Here is a 22,562-nt window from a genome sequence, read left to right on the forward strand (position 1 = left end):
TCACCCCAGCATGCTACAGGTCGAACTTCAGTACCCTGGGTCTTTTGGTTATTGAGAAGAAATCGTTTGAAGATTTTACGACATTTGACCCCTGTGACCTTGAAAATTGGTCAAGGTCATTCACTTAATGGTATATATAAACGACGGAGCCTTTAAAAATACGCTCTTCGAAAGTAGCCTTTAGTATTGAGATATCGGGCATAAAAAAGTGTGTGTGATGTTGGTACCTGTAACTGAAAGTGTTAACATCGTAAGGATGTGGGTATCTGTCGGAGTATGATGAGGGTAACTGTTTTGCAAAATGCGGTTTAAATCACAAACACGTTATAATAAATCAATATTGACTGATGGATCTATCAGCCTAATTTTCTATCAAACGAAATGACAGACGGAAAAGTTATCAATACTTTTCGTTCTGTTCTCATGAATTTGTACCAATATTCTCTATTTTTACTACACTGTACCTACTAGAATTGTTCGTTTCCGATGCTGCTTTCAGGCGAGCCTTGACAAAGCCTTGAAACGCTTGTATACACTTTTTAAAGTGTGAAATGTCAATTTTGCCAACAGGTACAAAATTGCTTTTTATTAACCTTTTAACTGCCGGGGCCGCTTGGGCAGAGTGCGTGAGGGCGAGACGTAAAAATAATGTCAAGAGTACACAATTGCAATAGGTACATCAGTGAAACATTAAAAGAGGTGCAATAATCTATGAATCAATATGTCGATCAAATTATGTTTCTGAAAATCAATATTACCGCATATAACATCGCATAGATTTAGTCCGTCCCATTTTATTCTGACCATTCGGTGCTCATAAACTATACTCATTAAGGTTACATGTATTTACTGAATTTATTTGCTGAGAACTTACTTGAGTAAACTGTCGTAATAATTTATAAGTAATACGTTTCGAACAAGACATTTACTAAACATACAACACATTTATTGTTGTTTATTGTTTGATTGATTGGTTACTAAAATTCGACCGGTTTGACAACCCTACTTTATATAGAGGTGCATTTCATCAAGTCATTCCTTTAGGCATGGAACTATTTGACAGGAACCATTAATTGAACTTTCACCAAAAAGCGATTCGCCAGGTAAAAATATTTCATTGTGTATCCTGCAGCAAAAAAAATCATACAAAAAGCTCACTCAGGCGGTTCAGGTCATTAGGATCTTGAAAAGAATAGAGGAAGTTATTTGCTGTAGAACAAAGTACAAATTGCAAACAAAAAAAACCTTGTTCATATTGTTTTGCTTTATTTTTAATAATCTAGAGATAAAAGAAGACAAGGAAAAGGTGCTTAAAGTGTAAATAATTCATATGTCCACGGATTTAGATCCGTGATATGTCCTCATCTAATTCCAAAGCGTCTTTGTGCCAAAATGTTCACGTTGATGTCATTGCATTTGATTATAAGTATTTAAATAATGCCACCGCCTTTTTTCATGATATTACTCGAGATTGATATTCAACAAAATGTTGTAATCTCCGATAGACTGATAAAGAAACTACATTCCCCGAGGAAAACCACCGACTGATAGCAAGGTACTGACAACTTCATTTGACTATGTGCTACAGAGATGAAAGGCTGTAATGGGCGAGTATTTGATGTTGCGCTAATCATTTGCAGCGACACATCGCGGCTGAAACTGTCTTATCTGTTACCAACATCATTTATTTACAGTTATCTTCATCGACGATGTCATTTTAACTTATTTACTCACATCATCACTAGCTCATCGATTCAGATTACTAAAACAACTTGCTTCGAAAATTCACGTCAGTTAATACTCGCCGTTTGCGCTCTCCGCTATGCTTGATGCGAGTATCTACAGTTACCCGCAATCGGTTATCCCCCGTACTGTTGCCGAAGGATGCTCCAGGCCAAATTTGGAAACATAAATTTAATTTATTTTACATCAATTATGAAACAGGTTATTTGAACTTATATTAAACACTCTTGTTAACCCGGGCGTTAGCGCGCGGGGGTCTTAATGTGGGAGGAAATCGGAGTAACTGGAGAAAACCCTCGTGATCGGACAGTTAACCCCAACACCTTTTCACGTCCGATCGGGGAATCGAACCCCGGCAGCCTTGGTTAAAGGCAAGTGCGCTATCCACTGCACCTCCCGACCACCTCAATGGTACGTAAGAAGAAGGACTTCGAGGATTTAAACCTCAAATTCCCATAATTGGTCCCGCCCCTCTGTACTTCGAGGGACCATACCCTTCGTTTAAATAAAATTAGTCCCTTTTGCTCAAGGATACTCAAGGCCAAATTTTGACCAAATCCCTCTAATGGTAAAATCCACTAAGCCGTTTAGGAAAATTGGCGTTTGAAAGGAAAACTTTACGGACGGACGACGGACGCTGCGCCATGACATAAACTCACTTGCCCTTCGGACAGGTGAGCCAAAAACATTATATTTGTGTGGAGGCCAATTGCTGTCTTAAATACCACTTCATAATTATTGTAGCAACGGTTTTATCGAAGTGAAACATTTCAAGTGAAATATGGAATCCCGAAAAAAGGTTTAATGTAGTTTCTTGACCGATACAATTTACGTGCAAAACATAAAATTCTGTTCATTCCATTCAAAGCTATAATGTCTATAGAGCATGGAGGTAAATGAACACATATCACTGACTCTTTTAGTGATAGAACCTTGAATTTACATAAATAAATCCAAGTAATGCCACGTCCTAACATCGCGAACTCGGGCAATGAGACGAAACCACAAGGCAATCTAATGTGTATAACCGTAAACATAGACCTTCACATCGCACAAAGAAAAAACATATACATGTATCTCTGTGAGATCCTGATGGCGAACTTCAAACTGTTTCTTTGGAAAACCTGTGTTGTAAGTGTGTCCGTCAGCAGTTGACATCGACCACAGAAATCCTGGTATTCGGAACAAGCTTTTAAGTACCCAGTCAACTGCAACATGTAAACACTGTAGGTAGGGGAAGCAGGCATGTTGCTATCAGGAAAGTTCACGATCGGGAAGAGGAAATCGTCCCGCTTGATGCACAGCTTAGTAGTAAGCCGTCATTATGCAAGTAATGATCGAGGAAAGCGGCCGAAGTTGAAGAGAGTGTGGTGTCTGATTTCAAGCTCTTGAAGGTACAAATTGTATATACGATCGATGTAGTCAGTTAATTTCTTGTGATTAAAAGACAGCACATTGTCGATATATCTCAATGGGAAATTGAAGGACTTTGCTAGATTTTTGTAAACAGTCCTGATAAGCTAATCAATACATTCAGCTTAATGTTCTCATTTATCAGTACAGTCATTGAACTGCCATGCATGCAGTGAACCATCTGTGGCTGCTGACAGGACAAGATCGTGTTGCAATGGATGGAGGATGTGGGTGACAGTGGTCAACAATTTGGCCTGAGTGTCCATTCTTGCATTTTGCATGTGACCTTCATGTTTGAATACTGGTTTGGACACCTGGTGGTCAGTCTGACTTCCCATACTGGACAGCATAGGTAGATTAAATATATATACGTTACTGTCAAAACCTGGAAAATCAGAAAGTACATGTACAAAATATTGTGGTCATTTTTAAAGCAAATCAAATGTTCATGATTCATACACACTGTATGATAATTTTATTAATAACATCGAATGCAAAACACAATTGTGCAAATATAAACAATTCTAAGGTAAATTAAAAGATCCAGGACACTTAAAGAATGTATGTGTCTGAGATGTATGTGTACAAAATGCTTAAACAAGATAAAAGTTTTATCAGAATCAAAAGAAAAATTACTGTGCAAAGATTTGAATTCGAGCACGTTTATTTCAAGTTTTCATTAGAGGAGTAGATCATTCATGTAGTGTAGAATTCGCAGAAATGAGTGACAGGTTTTAACTATTCAATGACTGCTCTTATTGCTGAATGCCTTTGTGATGTTTTTGATATATATATATATCTCCCTATAACACTTTTCTAGAATTTTAGTAGACAGACATCTATCCTCTATATACTGGGGTTACGCTCAATTTCGCTCTCTAGACCCCTGTATTATGTCATAGCAAAATTGAAGTATCAAAGTATCAAACTAGCCTTCTCATCTAGTCCACAAGGTATTACACACCGAGCCTTCGATATATGACATATTCCAGGGGGCAGAGAGCGAAAGTGAGCGTAACCCCTGGATATCGAGGATGACAGTCATCCGATACTTGACATAATAAATTATTAGGGGCAGCCTAAGGTGAAATTGTATGTCCCCTTATTGTGTATTTAAAATATGCTGACTTACCAGATATGTAAACTGTGTCTTCATTTCTAGGTAAAGCCTGGAAAAAAGAGACAAGAGTTGCCTGTGAAATGATTACAAGTAAGTTGAGGAATGTATCAACCCGGACAGAAAATCTCAATGAGCCAGCTAATTAACGTTGCAGACCAGACTTTTTCTCTTTAATCACCATTGGGGTATATTTTACTCTCTCATTTCCATGTGTGTAAGATAGAGCTGTCCAGGGTAAGAAAGGGGTGAAGTAAATGTCTATCCTACACCCCATTTCACGTGACGTGACGTGACGTCACAATGGCCCAACAATGACGTGACGAAATTAAAACCTTTTACAATATATTCACCGTACAAATTAGAAAGATGAGATTAATTTATCATCGCAAACTTCGTTGGCAAATATAGGGTATGCTTAATCTGACTGACTGATTCGTTTTCGTTTAAAAACCTCAGGCGAAAAATTGATATTTTCAAAATGGTAGCCAGTCGAAACGCATTTTCATGGTTTCGGATTTTAAATATTCTGTTAGTTGGAATGAGAGCAAAATACTCTTTCATGCCCAAGGTTGTAGGATAGGGGAATTACACCCTCGGAATGAGGAAATCAGAGCACGCAGATATTAAGGGAACCAGTTTTCCCAGAGACTGAGGGAACCTGAGTACCCAGTGATTGAGGAAATAAGAGTACCAAGAGATTGAGGAAACAGGAGTACCAAGAGATTGAGGAAATAAGAGTACCAAGAGATTGTTGAAACAGGAGTACCAAGAGATTGAGGAAACCAGAGTACCCAGAAATTAAGGGAACCAGTGTACCCAAAGACTGAGGGAACCTGAGAACCCAGAGATTAAGGAAATAAGAGTACCAAGAGATTTGGAAAACAGGAGTACCCAGAGATTGAGGAAATCAGAGTACGCAGACATTAAGGGAGCCAGTTTACCTAGAGACTGAGGGAACCTGAGTACCAGGAATTTGAGGGAACCAGTGTACCCAAAGACTGAGGGAACCTGAGTACCCAGTGATTGAGGAAAACAGAGTACCCAGAGATTGAGGGAACCTGAGTACCCACAGATTGAAGAAAGCAGAGTACCTAGAGATTGAGGGAAACTGATTACCCACAGATTGAGCAAAACAGAGTACACAGAGATTGAGGGAACCTGAGTTCCCACAGGTTGAGGAAACAGGATTACTCAGAGATTGAGGAAACAAAAGAACCCGAAGATTGAGGAAACAAGAGTACTCAGAGACTGAGGGAACATGAGTGCCCAGAGAATGAGGAAACCAGAGTTTCTAGAGATTGCAGAAAACAGGAGTATCTAGAGATTGAGGAAACCTGAGTACACAGAGATAGAAGAAACATGAGTACCGAGATATAGGGAGAACCAGTGTATCCAGAGACTGAGGAAACATGTGTACCCAGAGAATGAGGAAATCAGAGTACCAAGCGATTGAGGAAGACCCATATGGTTAGGTAGGTCACCAAATTCTTTTTCACATATTTTGATTTATTTTTATCATCTGGAAATTATCAGCAAATCAGATCTCATCAGATTTATTGAGTTTTTACAAATGTGACCAAGGACTAACCTTGAGGATGGGAATCCAGTGGTTGTCAGAGTACTTGGCAAGTTTCATAATCATCTTAAAATTTCTTTAAAAGATAAATCTGTTTTTTGCTGAAACTGTACACCACCTTAAGCTTCCCCACTGCATGACCACAGACAAAGTAATCACTGCATGTTCCCTTTTTTGGAGTAATTTAATTTTGTATTTATTTTGAAACCAAAAATTAGCAAGTGTTAATTAAATCCTAAAATAAAAGGCACTTGAATGGTAGAAACAATCATTCAAAGATGCTAAGTAAGCATAAAATCAGCCACAAAAGCTGAAGATCCCCTGGAAAGACTTATGGTACAAATTCTTCTTTTTGATGACATTCAGCTTAAAACTTCCTTTCCAAAATGGTAGATATGTGTGTCATTATATGACTACCTGGTAGAGTGTGGCCATTTAGTACAAGCCATTCAGATTGATATGTCTCGCCTGTGCCCCGCTTTGACCATCAATGCACATATCAGAGAAAACTAACTCAAACACAAAAACTTAATGTTGATGGAGATGCTGACAATTAAGTCAATGGACTATGAAAGGTAGGCCGCATCAAGCAGGTAATGCATGGGTTGAGATGTACTACCTAGGATGCATCTTTGGTTCAAGTTTGGTTGGTCTAGCACTTGTACTTGAAGTGAAACAAATTAAAGTTAAACACAAAAACTTAATGTTGATGCAGCTACATGTATATATTTGTACTCTAAAGGATAGAACATCATCAGGAAAAGATTACTCCAACTTTTAGCTCCAAGCACTTAATCAGCTACTTACATTTATTGTCAGGTTACTGAAGTCTGATAACAGATTCAGTTCTGTGTTCCAGCGACCGACATCTGTACTCCAATTGTGCTTTTCAACCCTTCTAACTTCACCAGTAGATGACAATTTGAGTACACCGAATTCAGTCACAGTACTTGTCCAGAAACATTTTTGATCTAAAGAAATATTATTTGTGTGTTCCTGTTTGACCTTTGTCAAGTCTTCTCTAAGGTCAAAGGTGACAAGTTCACCGGTTTCTTGACAACAGCATATTAATGTGTTGCTATCTGTAAAGTCCATAGAGCTAATCCTCTCAGATCTTTGACAGCCTACAACATAGGATACCTATAAATAGTACAATCCCTGTATATATATATATGATAATCATATTAAACAAAATTCACTGGGTATGTGTAAGTAATCAATTTCAAATTATTTCATAGGTTTTAACATGTAGCTGGGTGATTTGGAGGTTATAAAATTTTAGAAAAATGAAATATGATGATCTGTCAATTAACTACATTTGTAGTAGGATGAGATATAGTGATAAAGATTGTGCCGCCGCATGGGCTTGAACCTGCAACCCTTGGCTCTCCAGCCAGATGCTATATACAGCTTAGCTAAAGGAAAATTCTGTACAGCTGACGCTTGTAAGGCAACCTAATCAATGTACATCTTGTACACTATTCCCCTCATTTTTCTAACACCAACCCAGGCTCTGCGACTCCCCGCTACGGGTATACCTACTCCTAACTTGAACAGAGAGGGTCAACGGCAGCATTTTGTAGTAGGACCAGATATAGTGATAAAGATAGTGCTGTCGCTGGGGCTCGAACCTGCGACCCTTGCCTCTCCAGCCTGATGCTCTACCGCTGAGCTAAAGGGAAATTCCGTACAGCTGACATCTTTTACACTTGTCTATTGCCCTAATTCGTATCAATACAACAAATTATTGGACTTTTGATTTTCAAAAGAGACTTTGACATTTAATGGTAAACCAATGTCCTTACCTGTACAGCTGACCTGTCCTGTGTTACTGTCGACTGTACATAGATTATCCAGGTGAGACCCAAACACCAGGTTCTCTGTACCTGGTACAGGGGTGATGTGAGCTGGGCTTCTGTCAAACAAGACCAGATTGAAACACATTACAGATTTATCTTTACCCATCACTTGATTGGTTGTATATGGCAAATAATATCTCATACATATACATGTACACCTACTATGATCAAAATCCCAAACTTTCTTCTCACCACTCGGCCCGTCAAAGCTGTACCTCTATAAACACCCTTCGGACCTACTATCCCTATCTCATCTACAAACTAAACACCTGTGCATCCCCAAGTCCCACCAATCCTTAAACCCAAAAACAATCTATGACTCCAAGCCCGAAAAATTTACTTCATCCCCTACACTACCATATATCTATACCCAAAGCAGCAGCACCTCCCAACAGCCACCTGATATCCACAAATCCAGCTAACTCTAAAATTTTCAATTTCTCACTCAACCTCTTAATGCAGATTAAAAATCAAAAGAAACTTAACATTTTTTTAAATTATTTTTTCATATATCACTTTAGTAGTTAGCTGCTTATATACATATACTTCTCTCATTTCCGTGTGTGTAAGATAGAGCTGTCCAGGGTAAGAAAGGGGTGTAGGAAATTTCTATCTAATACACCCAATTTCACGTGATGTGACGTCACAACGGCTCAACAATGACGTGAAATTTGGAACTCTTCCATGCCGCAATGCGGAAAAGGTGACATAATGAAATTAAAACCGTTCTTCTGCCCAAACATTGTTTACAAATATGGGATACGCTTAATCTGGCTGGCTAATTCGTTTTCGTCTAAAAAGCTTGGGGGGAAAAATGATATTTTCAAAACGATGGCCAGTCCGGGATTTTAAAATTTGGCAAAACCCTTGACAAAGCCTCGAGATTTTCCAAATTTGAAAACCCCTCGGGTGGAATTCCCTTTCCTTAACCCCTGGGCATGAAAGAGTCCAGTTCTGTCCCCTCAACGATAAAGACCCATTTATGTTGTTATGTTATGGCTGTCAACAGCACTGGCAGAGTTACCTACCCTTTACTATGAGTATTCTCTACAGTTGATATATTTCTTATCACATCTGAAAAATATGAACAAATTAACTGTTTTACTTAAGAATAACTGGTGAACCTCACTGATACCAAACCACACCATACCTACATTATTTACAACATGTTAATTCTCACATGAAAATTAATAAATATGTTCCAATTTAATTATAATTTTCTGATGAACAATGTATAAAGCATGGATAACAAGCAAATTCCTGGAATTTATATCCCCCACTGGCAGGACATATTATAGGTTAACAATATTGAGGTTAGGTTTAAACATGTGAGTACCTTGCTGTTGAGACATAATGTATAGCTTGAAACTTGAAGAAAAAAAAAGCCCTATACCTCATCGATTATCCGTAAATATGCACAAATCACATCAGTTGGCAAACTTTGCATGAATTGGATTGGATGTGCATAAGGAATTTGGTTGAAACATCTTAACAATATCTACAACAATTAGCACACGAAATCCAAAAAGCCCGAGATGGGTGGAAAGACAGAGGAACACAAACATTAAATATTAAATTGTTATCAAGTTTGACGGAATTTGGCTAAAATGCAGATAATGACGTTTTTCATTAATCAAGGGGCCATAACTCTGCCAAATGGAGTCTGATAAAAATGGTTGTCAAACTTGGCCGCACCCTTAATGTGTTGAACCCTGTTACTAAGTTTGAAGACAATCGGATAATATTTGCCAGAGTTAATGAACAGAAACGGCAGATAATGACGTTTTTCATTATTCAAGGGGCCATTACTCTGCCAAATAAAGTCTGCTGGTCATCGTACTTGGCTGAGCCCTTAAGGCATTTCACCCTGTAACCAAGTTTGAAGAAAATCGGTTAACATTTAATTAGTTGTAGTTATTGCACAGAAACAACTTTTAACCAAGCACATAATTACGTTTTTCATTATTCAAGGGGCCATAACTCCGCTAAATGTGGTTCGCTGAAAGTGGTCATCGAACTTGGCCTAACCCTGAAGGTATTTAACCCTGTGACCAAGTTTGAAGAAAATCAGTTAACATTTGTTGTAGTTATTGCATAGAAACAAAGTGTGACAGACAGACAGACAAACCCAAACTAATATCCCCCGTTTCGGTGAAAGTGGGGGATAAAAAAAAATTAAGTACAAATTTCGAAACAGAGATTCTGAAAAAAGATTGTAAAATGGTCTTGTCTGAAGATGTGTCTTTAATATTTGCACTTCACATTTCATAAAATAGTATCACCTGCCTTATTATCTGAATAGCAGTACAACACAACACGAATGGCTTCATACAATGTACTATAAACTTTTTTTTTTAAAACAATTATGAAACAAGTTATTTCAACTTATATTAATCACTCGTGTCGGCCTGGATATTAGTGCGCCGGGGGTCTTAACATGGGAGGAAACCAGAGTACCCAAAGAAAACCCACGTGGTCGGGCAGGTGACCCCATACCTTTTCACGTCTGATTGGGGAATGGAACCCTGGTCGCCTTGGTGAAAAGCATTATTAAGAGCGTTATCCACCACGCCACCTGACCACGCAATGTAGTACATATATCTGTCACGTAGCCATCATGTTTTAGATTGAGATTACAGAAAGGCATTATCCACCTACCAGTGTCGTCAGTGCCAAGCTTCCAGAACTGTATCTTACATGCTTCTGTGTCAGGACAGGTAGCTATTGTTCTGGGTGGACGTCAGATACATACATGTATGTGTTAAAGGTATAGTTTATAAACAAATCATAAATATAGGATCTCACATGAGTTTCCATTTCATATGAGATTTATGAAATGAGTCGTAAGAATTTTTCAATTTAGCAAGCCTCTGGCAAGTAAAAAATTTGTGACGAGTTTCATAAATTTCATATGAAATGAAAACGAGTGTAAAATCCTTTTTATCACATAATCAAAATTTGTGGCAATTATTCGTGTAAAACGACAATTTTCAAAATCCCACCATTTTATCTCCAGTGCGTAAGTCTGTGACGTCATGTACTTGTCCTAGGCTTGACATCACAATTGAAACTTACAACCAATCACAAGGCTGATAGGTCATCTTACATGGGTTAATACACAAAACAAAAAAAAGACATAGGTATATATTCATTGGATAACACAGTACAATATGTGATAAATATGACTTCTATAGGACTTCTTTCTCTATGATACTTTTTCACACATTCCTAGATCCTTTTTCTTTGAGCATATTCAATACAAAAGATAGGTTAATTTATATACATATGTTAGAAATCCACACTTCTCTGGTGTTATTATAGGGATATTTGTGTCCTTTTTTTTATTTAATTAAGGTTTCAAACAAAATCTTGAGAGAACAAGTTCTGGCATCATTGGTTTTAAAGAGTACAATATTGGTCATCATGTGAGAAGCCCACTTCAGGTCTCTTACCCATTTCTCACACCATATAAATCTGTAACGATTGTCAGTTGTGTATATGCAAGTGGTTCTTAGGTACCCATCTTTTTGCAAAATAGTAATGTGTTATGGCTGTCAAATTATTAGGAAACAACAGGTAATCAAATAATCCTAGGTGTCAATTAATTGGGGTGACTTAATATACATAGATCTCCCAAAACAACTACATCACATCTGATATCAAGTTTTCTCTTGATCAGAGAAGTCAAATTATGTGTTTCTACCAAAGTTAATTTTTCTTTTGTGGTATAAGTGATCATGATAACTACATTGTAGTTTGAGAGAATTGACTATGACTTTATCAAGTCTTGCAAGCATATCCTCATGTAATTAGGAGAAAGAGAATTGCAAACCTAGACTAGGATTCAAACCCATGACCCATCGAGCTCTAGATGGATGTTCTTCCAATTGAGCTACCTAGCTAGTCGCAGACAAACGACCCAGTCTAGTTCCACTATCGTCACTGTACCCAAATCGGGACAATACCCAAATCGGAACAGTACCCAAAACGGGACACTTGAAGGAAAACGGCCCAAGAAACTGTCATTCAATGCAAAGAAGTACTTTTATCAAAACTAATGCTAGTTTGGAGAAGAAATTTAATCATAACCCTGTTTGATTCTAAAATATTGGAAATATGTCTTCATTTCTGCTGATATTGATTGTTTATTCCTGAATATTACCGGTGTCCCTTTCAGGGTACAGTTACACTGGATCAAGGGCCTACGTAACCCTGATGGTATTTCAGGTTTTATTCATAGAACCACGCACCCAAAATATCAACTTGTAATACAGATGAAAAGTGGATACTATCTATTTATGAAAAATGAACAAACATTTTTGGAACTGATAGTATGGTATAAAGAACATTAATACTAATCTAAAAAGTGTCCCGATTTGGGTACAGTGATGTTACACTCATATTAAATCTACTGGTACACATGTACTTATAAGAATAAGCTTACTCTTTCAATATAAACATCATCAATCTTTTTTTTAATTTTTGATATTTTCTATCGTACATGGATAAAATTGACCAGCTCAATTAAAAGCCAACAAACAGGTCCCAATTTATACTTGAACATGAACTGAATACATCAATCCTATTATTTTGTTTTCGTATTAATTTAACTAAATTCTTTCAAAGCGTATATGTATCATGTATGACAACATCATGTATTATATTTACCTTGAGTTGGGGACATGCTTAAGACAGGCCACTCTGTGAGGACAGTAACAGCCAGCATTCATGTGGAAATCACGGTTCTTTATCAGACCCTATAAACAGTGATTCGTATGCAAAATTAATCAATGCAATAATTTAATCTTGTTCAAAATGTTATAGTGTTTTACTTTATATCAATACAATAAACAATATTGAGCTCTAAGAAGGGCTGGTGGTGGATACCCCGGCCCACACCACATTTCATATGAAACTACAAGTTGCAGCAACTCAATTTTGGTATGTGACTCCCACTCAAAAATGATGTGCATGCACACCAAGTACAGTCCCGTATATTTATCTTTGGGTAGTAGACATTGTCCAGAAATTTCTATATCAGTACATAAGGTCAAGGTGATAGGTCAAACAAAGGTTGCCATGTTCCCATTTCAATGTGAAACACATTTAAGTGCCTTCTCATAATGTACCTCATAGTCTGAGGTCCATATATATATATAATGTACCTACATAGTTGAAGGTTCATATATATATATAATGTACCTCATAGTCTGAGGTCCATATATATATAATGTACCTACATAGTCTGAGGTCCATATATATATAATATATATATATACTGTGATCTATATATATATATAATATACCTACATAGTTGAAGGTTCATATATATATATAATATATATATATACTGTGATCTATATATATATATAAGGACCTCAGACTATATCGGTACATTATATATATACATGGACCTCAGACTAATGTTTTTATATGCCCGTCAAATTTGACGGGCATATAAAAACATTAGTCTGAGGTCCATATATATATATAATGTGCCTATATAGTCTGAGGGCCATATATATATAATGTCCCTACATAGTCTGAGGTCCATATATATAATGTACCTGCAAAGTCTGAGGTCCATATATAGATATGATGTACCTACATAGTTGAAGGTCAAAGAGCGGTTACTGCGTCCATTGTTTAGTGCTGAAAGCAGCACTTTTTGATAATGTACCTATATAGACTGTGGGCCATATATATATAATATACCTACATAGTTGAAGGTCAAAGAGAGGTTACTGTACATGGGTTCATTGTTTAGTGCTGAAAGCAGCACTTTTTGATAATGTACCTATATAGACTGTGGGCCATATATATATAATGTGCCTATATAGTCTGAGGGCCATATATATATAATATACCTACATAGTTGAAGGTTCATATATATATATAATATATATATATACTGTGATCTATATATATATATAAGGACCTCAGACTATAATGTTGGTACATTTTATATTTTATGGACCCCAGACTATGCAGGTACATTCTATATATATGGACCTAAGACTATATAGGTACATTATATATATGGACCTAAGACTATATAGGTACCTTATATATATATATATAATGTACCTATATAGTCTGTGGTCCATATATATATTGTACCTACAAAGTTGAAGGTCAAAGAGAGGTTACTGCGTCCATTGTTTAGTGCTGAAAACAGCACTTTTTGATAATGTACCTATATAGTCTGAGGTCCTTATATATATAATGTACCTACATAGTCTGAGGTCCATATATATATATAATGTACCTGCATAGTCTGAGGTCCATATATATATAATGTACCTACATAGTCTGAGGTCCATATATATAATGTACCTGCATAGTCTGAGGTCCATATATATATAATGTACCTGCAAAGTCTGAGGTCCATATATATATAATGTACCTACATAGTCTGTGGTCCATATATATATAATGTACCTATATAGTCTGAGGTCCATATATATATATAATGTACCTACATAGTCTGAGGTCCATATATATATAATGTACCTATATAGTCTGAGGTCCATATATATATAATGTACCTACATAGTCTGAGGTCCATATATATATAATGTACCTACATAGTCTGAGGTCCATATATATATAATGTACCTGCAAAGTCTGAGGTCCATATATATATAATGTACCTGCATAGTCTGGGGTCCATAAAATATAAAATGTACCAACATTATAGTCTGAGGTCCATATATATATATAATGTACCTATATAGTCTGAGGTCCATATATATATAATGTACCTACATAGTTGAAGGTCAAAGAGAGGTTACTGCGTCCATTGTTTATAGTGCTGAAAACAGCACTTTTTGATAATGTACCTTAACACCAAGTCTCAGGTCCATACAGGAAACGGTGGTATGTACAGTATATGATCCAGAAACCTGTAGTTTGGTACTTATAATGTCAAAGGTGAAATAGAGGTTGCTGCATTCCCATTTTGGTATTTTAAATGGTAACTTCTCATGATGTACCTACATAATGAACCTGAAGTTCATACATATGAAACAGTACCAGAATGTAATATGCTCTCAAAACCTGCACTTTGGTACTTGAGATCAAGGTAAAAGTTCAAACGGAGGTTGTTGTGTTCCCATTTTTGAATGCAACACATGCACAGTGATTTTTCATGATGTTCTACCAACAAACCAAGTCTGAAGTCTATACATAGAGTGTCCAGGCATCCTCGATAGCCAGGGGTTACACTCACATTCGCTCTCGATCTGCACCCCTGGAATAAGTCATAGCAAAATTGAAGACATGCAGCTAGCTATTTGATTGGTGTCAGGTAAAAAAAATCCTGACCAATCACTAGGCTGATACTTGTCCTTTGAAGATTACAGAGGACAACGCCCGACTGTACATCAAAGGATCAAACTAGCCTTCTTGACGTCTCATCCACAAGGCAGTGGACATTGAGCCTTTGATTTTGCTATGACATAGTCCAGGGGTTCCGAGACCGAAAGGGAGCATATAACCCCTGGATATCGAGGATGGTGTTCTGGATATGCTGTATTCCTGAGTACCAGAGTTCAAAGTCAAAGGTCAAGTAGTTGTTGAGGTGTGCCTATTTTGTTATCGCCATAATGAATTATCAGGGTGTATATATATATATATCAAAATGTACTACATACATGTAGTGTACATGTATACAAAGTCTTAAGTCCTTACATAAAACATAATTTGACTGAGATAATGGTCCAGAAACTGGATGGATGCACAAGGCAAATAATATATACATCCAACTTTATTTGCTTTTTACATCCAACTTTGTGTGGAGTATAAAAAATCAGAGGTGCAATTTGCATCAGTTGGTAACATTGAATTATTGTTGGACATTAAAGTGTGAGCAAGTTCAAACACAAACAAGAGTACCACGGGGCGGAACAATATACGCCCGTGGAATGCCATATAGTGTTATATACTTTCTTACAATGAAATAAGATCTGCATCATTCTAAGAGTGGTTAGCTGACATGCAAAATAAAAATCTCCAGACAAAAAATCAAAAAACTGAAATGAACAAAGGGCAATAACTTCTGTAAAAATTGTTGAATCAAAATTCTTTTGCGGGATACACAACTTCATATCATGATTTTAATGTATACCGAGTTTCAAAGTGATCCTTTGAAAAATGTAGGAGGAGATTGCCGGACAAAAATCAAATACTGAAACAAACAAAGGGCAATAACTTTTGCAAAAATTGTTGAATCAAAATTCTGTTTAAGGAAACACAACAACATATCATGATTATAAATGTATACCAAGTTTCAAAGAGATCGGTCGAAAAGTGCCGGAGGAGATTGCAGGACAAACAAAAGTTTACGCCGGACGGACGGACAACCCCATACCATAATACTTCCGTCAAATTTGACGGGCATATAAAAACATAACATGATTTCCAATTTACAAAAAACAATTTGTATCATAAATGTTAGTTTAGTATTTTAATTATGTACTAGTCCAAACCTACATTTATCTGTATATTATTTATACTGACAACAGAATTATAGAGTTCCTGGCCTTGAGTGAAGTTATCTGTATACATTTAACCCTTTCACCCCTATGTAACTTGAGTAGACTCTACCATGCATTCATATGGATGAGTCCATTATGGTCTACAGTGGTGAAAGGGTTAAAGAGATACTGTATATAACAGGTAACAAGAATACCGCGGGGCAGAACAATATACGCCCGTCGAATACCATATAGTGTTATATACTTTCTTACATTGAAATAAGATCTGCATCATTCTAAGAGTGGTTAGCTAACATGCTATAAAAAATGTAGAAGAAAATCTCCAGACAAAAAATCAAATACTGAAATGAACAAAGGGCAATTACTTTTGCAAAAATCGTTGAATCAAAATTCTTTTAAGGGAGACACAACTTCATATCATGATGATAATATATAATAAGTTTCAAAGAGATCCGTTGAAAAATGTAGGAGATTGCTGGACAAAAATCAAATACTGAAATAAACAAAGGGGAATAACTTTTGCAAAAATTGTCGAAATCAAAATAAAGGGAGACACAACATCATATCATGATTATAATGTATACCAAATGCAAGTTTCAAAAAGATCCGTCGAAAAATGTAGGAGGAGATTGCCGGACAGACAAAAGTTTACGCCGAAAGGATGGATGGATGGATGGACGGACGGACGGACGGACGGACGGACGAACCCATACCATAATACTCCCATCAAATTTGACGGGTGTATAAAAAGTATACGTAAATTAAGATTGTAACTTACGGCTTTCTCCTGGCTGGCTTTGAGGAGTTTGTCAGGAAGGTGGAGTTCAGCCAGCTCATGCTTACTCCCACTGGATGTGGCGATACATACATCTGTGAAGAACAACATGGACTGTGTAAGATGTAAACTTCTTTCCTCCACTTCTACTGTATTTTTTACCTCATTCTCTCTCTCTTTTTCTCCCCATCTGTATGAGTCTCTGCACTTTCACTTCATGTTCTGCAGTCTGTATCTCCATAAATCTCCTCTTTCTCTTACAACAAACTTCATCTACCCCATCCTCGAAATAATTCTGGGGCTACACTCTTTAACATTCTCTATACCCCTGGAATGTTAACCCTTTCACCCCTATGTAACTTGAGTGAACTCTACCATGCATTAATTTGGAAGAGTCCATGATGGTCTACAGTGGTGAAAGGGTTAAGCCATTTCATTGGTTCAGGTGAAGAAAACTAACCAATCACTAGGCTGATAACTGTCCTTTGAAGGCTACAGAGGAGCGACCCTGTACTTCAAAGCTGATCAATTTCACCTGTACCCTAGGCCTGCAGTGTGATCTTTTTATGTACATTAAAGGATCAAGCTAGTCATTTTGTGTCATCAAGAAGATTGCGAGTACAGAGCTATTGATTTGGTAATGACATATTCCAGGGGTGAACAGAACGTAAGTGAGAGCCATAATAACCCCCTAGAATTTCGAGGATGCATTTATCCTGGCGGCTCTTCACTTTCGTACTGACATCCCCTTTCTATTTTTCCTATCCCCCTCCCCATAGCTGTCTCTCTTCCATTCTTTCTCTCCTTCTGTCCCCTGAAGACACATTTGGACTCTTTCAGTTCAAAGGTTGGAATAGTTCATTATGAAATTTAAGGGGTGAATGAGTTCAACTAGATCTATTGCTACCACCTGTTAATTCTAAAACAGTGGCAAAATCATTGGAATCAATGCACAGACAACACATTACACTCCTTTATTGGGACTTCTGTTGTATATTTCATATTTTCTAAAAAAAAATGATGCTTTTTTATGATATTTTTAAGTGGTTTTTTCACTATTTACATCTCAAGATGGGTCATTCGTATTGAAATGTTAAGACCAGCTTCAATGCATAGCTGGTCAACAACCTTTCACCTTAACACACTTTTTATTAGATTGCACTGACCTTCAACCTAAGGAAATTTTCTATAAAAATGTTACATGCCTTATAACTCATTCACCCCTGAAGACACATTTGAACTCTTCCAATTCAATGGTTGGAATAGTCCATTATAAAATGTTAGGGGTGAATGAGTTAAATCTCTATTAGAAATAGTAACTACCTCTATAACTTTTAACTATCTGAAAGCTGTTAGTCTTTTCCAAAATATATGAGTCACCATAGCCACTTTTGACATTGAAGTATTTTAGCTTAAAATTTGGTTTTATCGACCCTAATGAATGACCTCTCCTGTGTTGATGGGCCTTTAAGCATGTAATATTTATGATAATACCCACCTCCCCTACCCCTCTATTCACGTTTGTATTGGTCTCTCTCCTTTCATTTTTAATATCCTCTCACATTATTTTCCAATTATACCCAGCACGGATGTACACACTATAATACAGGTCCTTTTTGCGGCCGATTATGGGCCAGTTCTGCTCTCCTATTCCAGCTTTATTTTCCCCTGTTTCAGTTAAATATTCTCCCACTTGTAACTGAAATACAAATGTACTACGTACCACATGATTATCTGTCTTGGTTCTATTTTATTTTTATTGCCTGTCAGTTCGACAACTGATCAAGTGATTCTTTCTGTGTTCATGTTGTCACTGCCAATATTTAACAACATTATATACAGTATACAATATTATAACAGGCATACAAACACTTTATTCTAATGCATAGTTGGTGGTCGGTTCGAAGCTACCCTCCCCCTGACGGGTTATTCACCTATACATATCTAGAGCATATTTTCCCCTATTTTAAAAAAAAAGGATCTAACTTTCTATTCCTGCATGGATCCTTGAACAGTTTGCTGTATAAAACAGTTATTAGATATATACATGTATCTATACCACATGATTATATATCAATACTCATCCATTTAATGTAAGATACAGTGAAACCTGTCTAACATGACACCCTGTGGAACATAACACATTTGTATGATAAGACAGGACATTGGAAAACATTGTACATATATGAGTCTAATTTAGCACTTTATTTTACAAATGTGCCTACAGCATTATTTTCGATTAGACAGTAACTATTTGAAAATACCTAGGTGTTAGAAAAAAAATATTGATAGTCTGAGGCAGTAATAAATTCTATACTCACTTTTGTCATCGATCCAGTCCATAGCTGTAATTCCATGCTGCAGATCATACATATATAGATTCTGATACCTGGAAGTAAAATTGATTTAAATCAGAGATTTTCAGGTAGTTCTCTCAAAAAAGGTGCCTTCATATATACAGTCTTGATGATGATAAATAAAAATGCAGATAACATCATCAGTTCACTAAGAAAAATACTTATATTAAGGCGGGACTTGGTTGAGGGAAATGTACCACTATAGCGGGATTTGGCCGAGGGAAGTGAACCACTATAACGGGACTTGGCCGATGGAGGTGTAACACTATAACAGGACTTGGCCGAGGGAAGTGTACCACTATAGCTGGACTTGGCCAAGGGAAGTGAACCATTATAACAGGACTTGGCCTAGGGAGGTGTACCACTATAGCGGGACTTGGCCGAGGGAAGTGTACCACTATACCGGCCCAGGACTTGGCCGAGGGAGGTGTACCACTATAGCGGGACTTGGTCCAGGGAGTTGCACCACTACAGCGGGACTTGGCTGAGGGAGGTGTACCACTATACCGGGACTTGGTCCAGGGAGTTGTGCCACTACAGCGGGACTTGGCCGGGGGAGGTGTTCCACTATAGTGGGACTTGGCCGAGGGAAGGGAACCACAATAACAGGACTAGGCCGAGGGAAGTGTACAACTATAGCTGGACTTGGCCAAGGAAAGTGAACCATTATAACAGGACTTGGCCTAGGGAGGAGTACCACTATACCGGGACTTGGCCCAGGGAGTTGTACCACTACAGCGGGACTTGGCTGAGGGAGGTGTACCACTATATCGGGACTTGGCCGAGGGAAGTCTACCACTATACCGGCCCAGGGCTTGGCCGAGGGGGGTGGACCACTATAGCGGGACTTGGTCCGGGGAGTGGGACCACTACAGCGGGACTTGGCCGGGGGAGGTGTTCCACTATAGTGGGACTTGGCCGAGGGAAGTGTACAACTATAGCTGGACTTGGCCAAGGAAAGTGAACCATTATAACAGGACTTGGCCTAGGGAGGAGTACCACTATAGCGGGACTTGGCCTAGGGAAGTGTACCACTATACCGGCGCAGGACTTGGCCGAGGGAGGTATACCACTATAGCGGGACTTGCCCGAGGGAAGTGTACCACTATAGCGGGACTTAGCCGAGGGAAGGCTACCACTATACCGGGACTTGGCCGGGGGAGGTGTTCCACTATAGTGGGACTTGGCCGAGGGAAGTCTACCACTATAGCGGGACTTGGCCCAGGGAGGTGTACCACTACAGCGGGACTTGGCCGAGCGAGGTGTACCACTATAGCGGGACTTAGCCGAGGGAAGGCTACCACTATACCGGGACTTGGCCTAGGGAGGTGTACCACTATAGTGGGACTTAGCCGAGGGAAGGCTACCACTATACCGGGACTTGGCCGGGGGAGGTGTACCACTATCGTGGGACTTGGCCGAGGGAAGAGTACCACTATACCGGCCCAGGACTTGGCCGAGGGAAGTGTACTACCACTATAGCGGGACTTGGCCACATGACTGCTGGTTACAAGGAAGCTCACTTATAGCTCATGTCCTTCTAGAGTTTGTAGGTCCCCATTTTTTCTGCTGTTAGACCTGATTTAATCGGACCTTTAAATATATGCCAGTCTGTGTCCTAGCTTATTCTATCTAAATAATTTTGCTACCACAATTTTTCATTACTAGGGGTTTGTGGTTAAGAACGACTGGTTACACTTTTTATATGACTATGTATACTTTGTAGATGTAGTTGTATGCATCTGTAGCTTCTGTACATGTTGATTATTATGTTAACAACAGTAGAACATCAACACTAAAATAGAGGCCTTATAATACAGAAAGTATGCATAGTTCACATAGTTGTAGATGCCAATGGAAAGCTATAGTTTCTTAGGGCGCATTTTGACACAGTTAAAAACTTTGATTATCCAGTATTTACACCTCCGGTGTGATGCGCTTGAATAAGGAGAAATATAATCAGGTATGCAGATAGCACTGTGCCTCAAATACGAACTGATGGTTTTTTTTTCAAAACTTAATGAGTCCGTCTTAAAAGTGTTCGGATTTGGAGAATTTACATTGTCTGGGAATTTATTCCAGATATCTATCACCCTGTTACAGAAGTTGTTGCTGTAGACAAGTTTACATTTCCTCTGTTTAAATAATGTCCTGGTACTGCCTCTTGTTACGTTCGTTTGTGCCTTTTGGAACATATTTTCATGATCTACTATGTATATTCCTTCTAAAATTTTGAAGACTCAAAACACACTTCTGTAACATGCTACTGTATCTTTGAGAAAAAATCTGATGATAGCAGGATGGTGAGTTTTACTGTTTGATTAAGATATGATAGTGATTAGCCCGAGTTTCCTCTGGCCCTGACACCAGACTTAGACATTTTGACAGATAGATGTCCCACACCAGACATCTAGGCCTATATCTGTCAAACAGGTCTGGTGCAGAGGAAACTCGGGCTAGGATATTTTGTGCTTCTGCTCCATTCATCCTGTCAATTTCATAAAACAAATTGAAATGAAAACCGTGAGGTGTTATGTGACATAATAACATATTTACAATGCTATGGAATCAAATAACCAGTCGTCGGCTTCGTCGATCATTGTATCCCGTCAACATGTATACGTAGAACACGTGTAAAATGTTTATGATAATCGTAATCACCACAACGCTTTAATGCAGCGTGAAAGCGAGAAATCTAAAGCATAACCCGGAAATAATTTTTCGATAATTTCACCAAATATCGATGTCCCACTTTCAATTTAAATTAACTTTTTATGATATTTTATATACAAATATCCCATATGAAGGAGTTTGATATTGTCTAGAACGAAAACACAAAACGTAAATTTAAGCGTCAACGAGACTCAGTTTGTAATCATTTCCGGGTTTTTCCAGACAAACGCAAACAGACGAACAAGAGGCCTAGAGGGCCTGTATCGCTCACCTGTTTCTTTTGTTACATGACACTGGCATATATGTAACTTCAGACCAAATTTGTTAACTAGAAAACAAAACATTTTAACAACTCTTAGACGGTTTTTAATATATTGTTGTTTGAAATTTGAAATTGTAATATTAAAGCTTTAAATTTACGTTGAACGTTGACTCCGGCTAGCACTTAAAGTTGACCTTTGACCTCATAATGTAACAAAGAAGAAGATTCACACAGATGGTCTACATAACAAACCCAAGTAGTATGACTCTAGTCCAGATGGTTCCTA

General features: G+C 37.8%; 1 protein-coding gene across 1 annotated transcript; it reads right to left on the reverse strand.

Moving 5' to 3' along the window:
- Nucleotides 1-967: 967 nt before the first annotated feature.
- On the reverse strand, nt 968-21,989 carry LOC110465268 (WD repeat-containing protein 73-like). The gene is made up of 10 exons (XM_021520972.1): nt 21,898-21,989; nt 19,306-19,373; nt 16,988-17,079; nt 12,380-12,468; nt 10,370-10,440; nt 8,740-8,785; nt 7,658-7,767; nt 6,660-6,976; nt 4,289-4,325; nt 968-3,541 (listed from the first exon to the last, which is right to left on the reverse strand). Exons 1-10 carry the CDS (start codon nt 21,939-21,941, stop codon nt 3,291-3,293), a joined length of 1,125 nt encoding a protein of 374 aa, XP_021376647.1. The 5' UTR covers nt 21,942-21,989; the 3' UTR covers nt 968-3,290.
- Between the last annotated feature and the right edge of the window lie 573 nt (nt 21,990-22,562).

This window comes from Mizuhopecten yessoensis, unplaced genomic scaffold (assembly GCF_002113885.1).
Source record: "Mizuhopecten yessoensis strain PY_sf001 unplaced genomic scaffold, ASM211388v2 scaffold11067, whole genome shotgun sequence".
Lineage (NCBI taxonomy): Eukaryota > Metazoa > Mollusca > Bivalvia > Pectinida > Pectinidae > Mizuhopecten > Mizuhopecten yessoensis.

Excerpts from the sequence above, each read along its gene's own strand:
- LOC110465268 (XM_021520972.1), bottom strand. The coding sequence starts at position 21,941 with ATGATCGACGAAGCCGACGACTGGTTATTTGATTCCATAGCATT. Across the intron at positions 4,326-6,659 it reads TCAGTAACCTGACAATAAAT|GCTTTACCTAGAAATGAAGA; the intron begins GTAAGTAGCTGA and ends TCTTTTTTCCAG. Across the intron at positions 3,542-4,288 it reads AGACACAGTTTACATATCTG|GTTTTGACAGTAACGTATAT; the intron begins GTAAGTCAGCAT and ends CTGATTTTCCAG.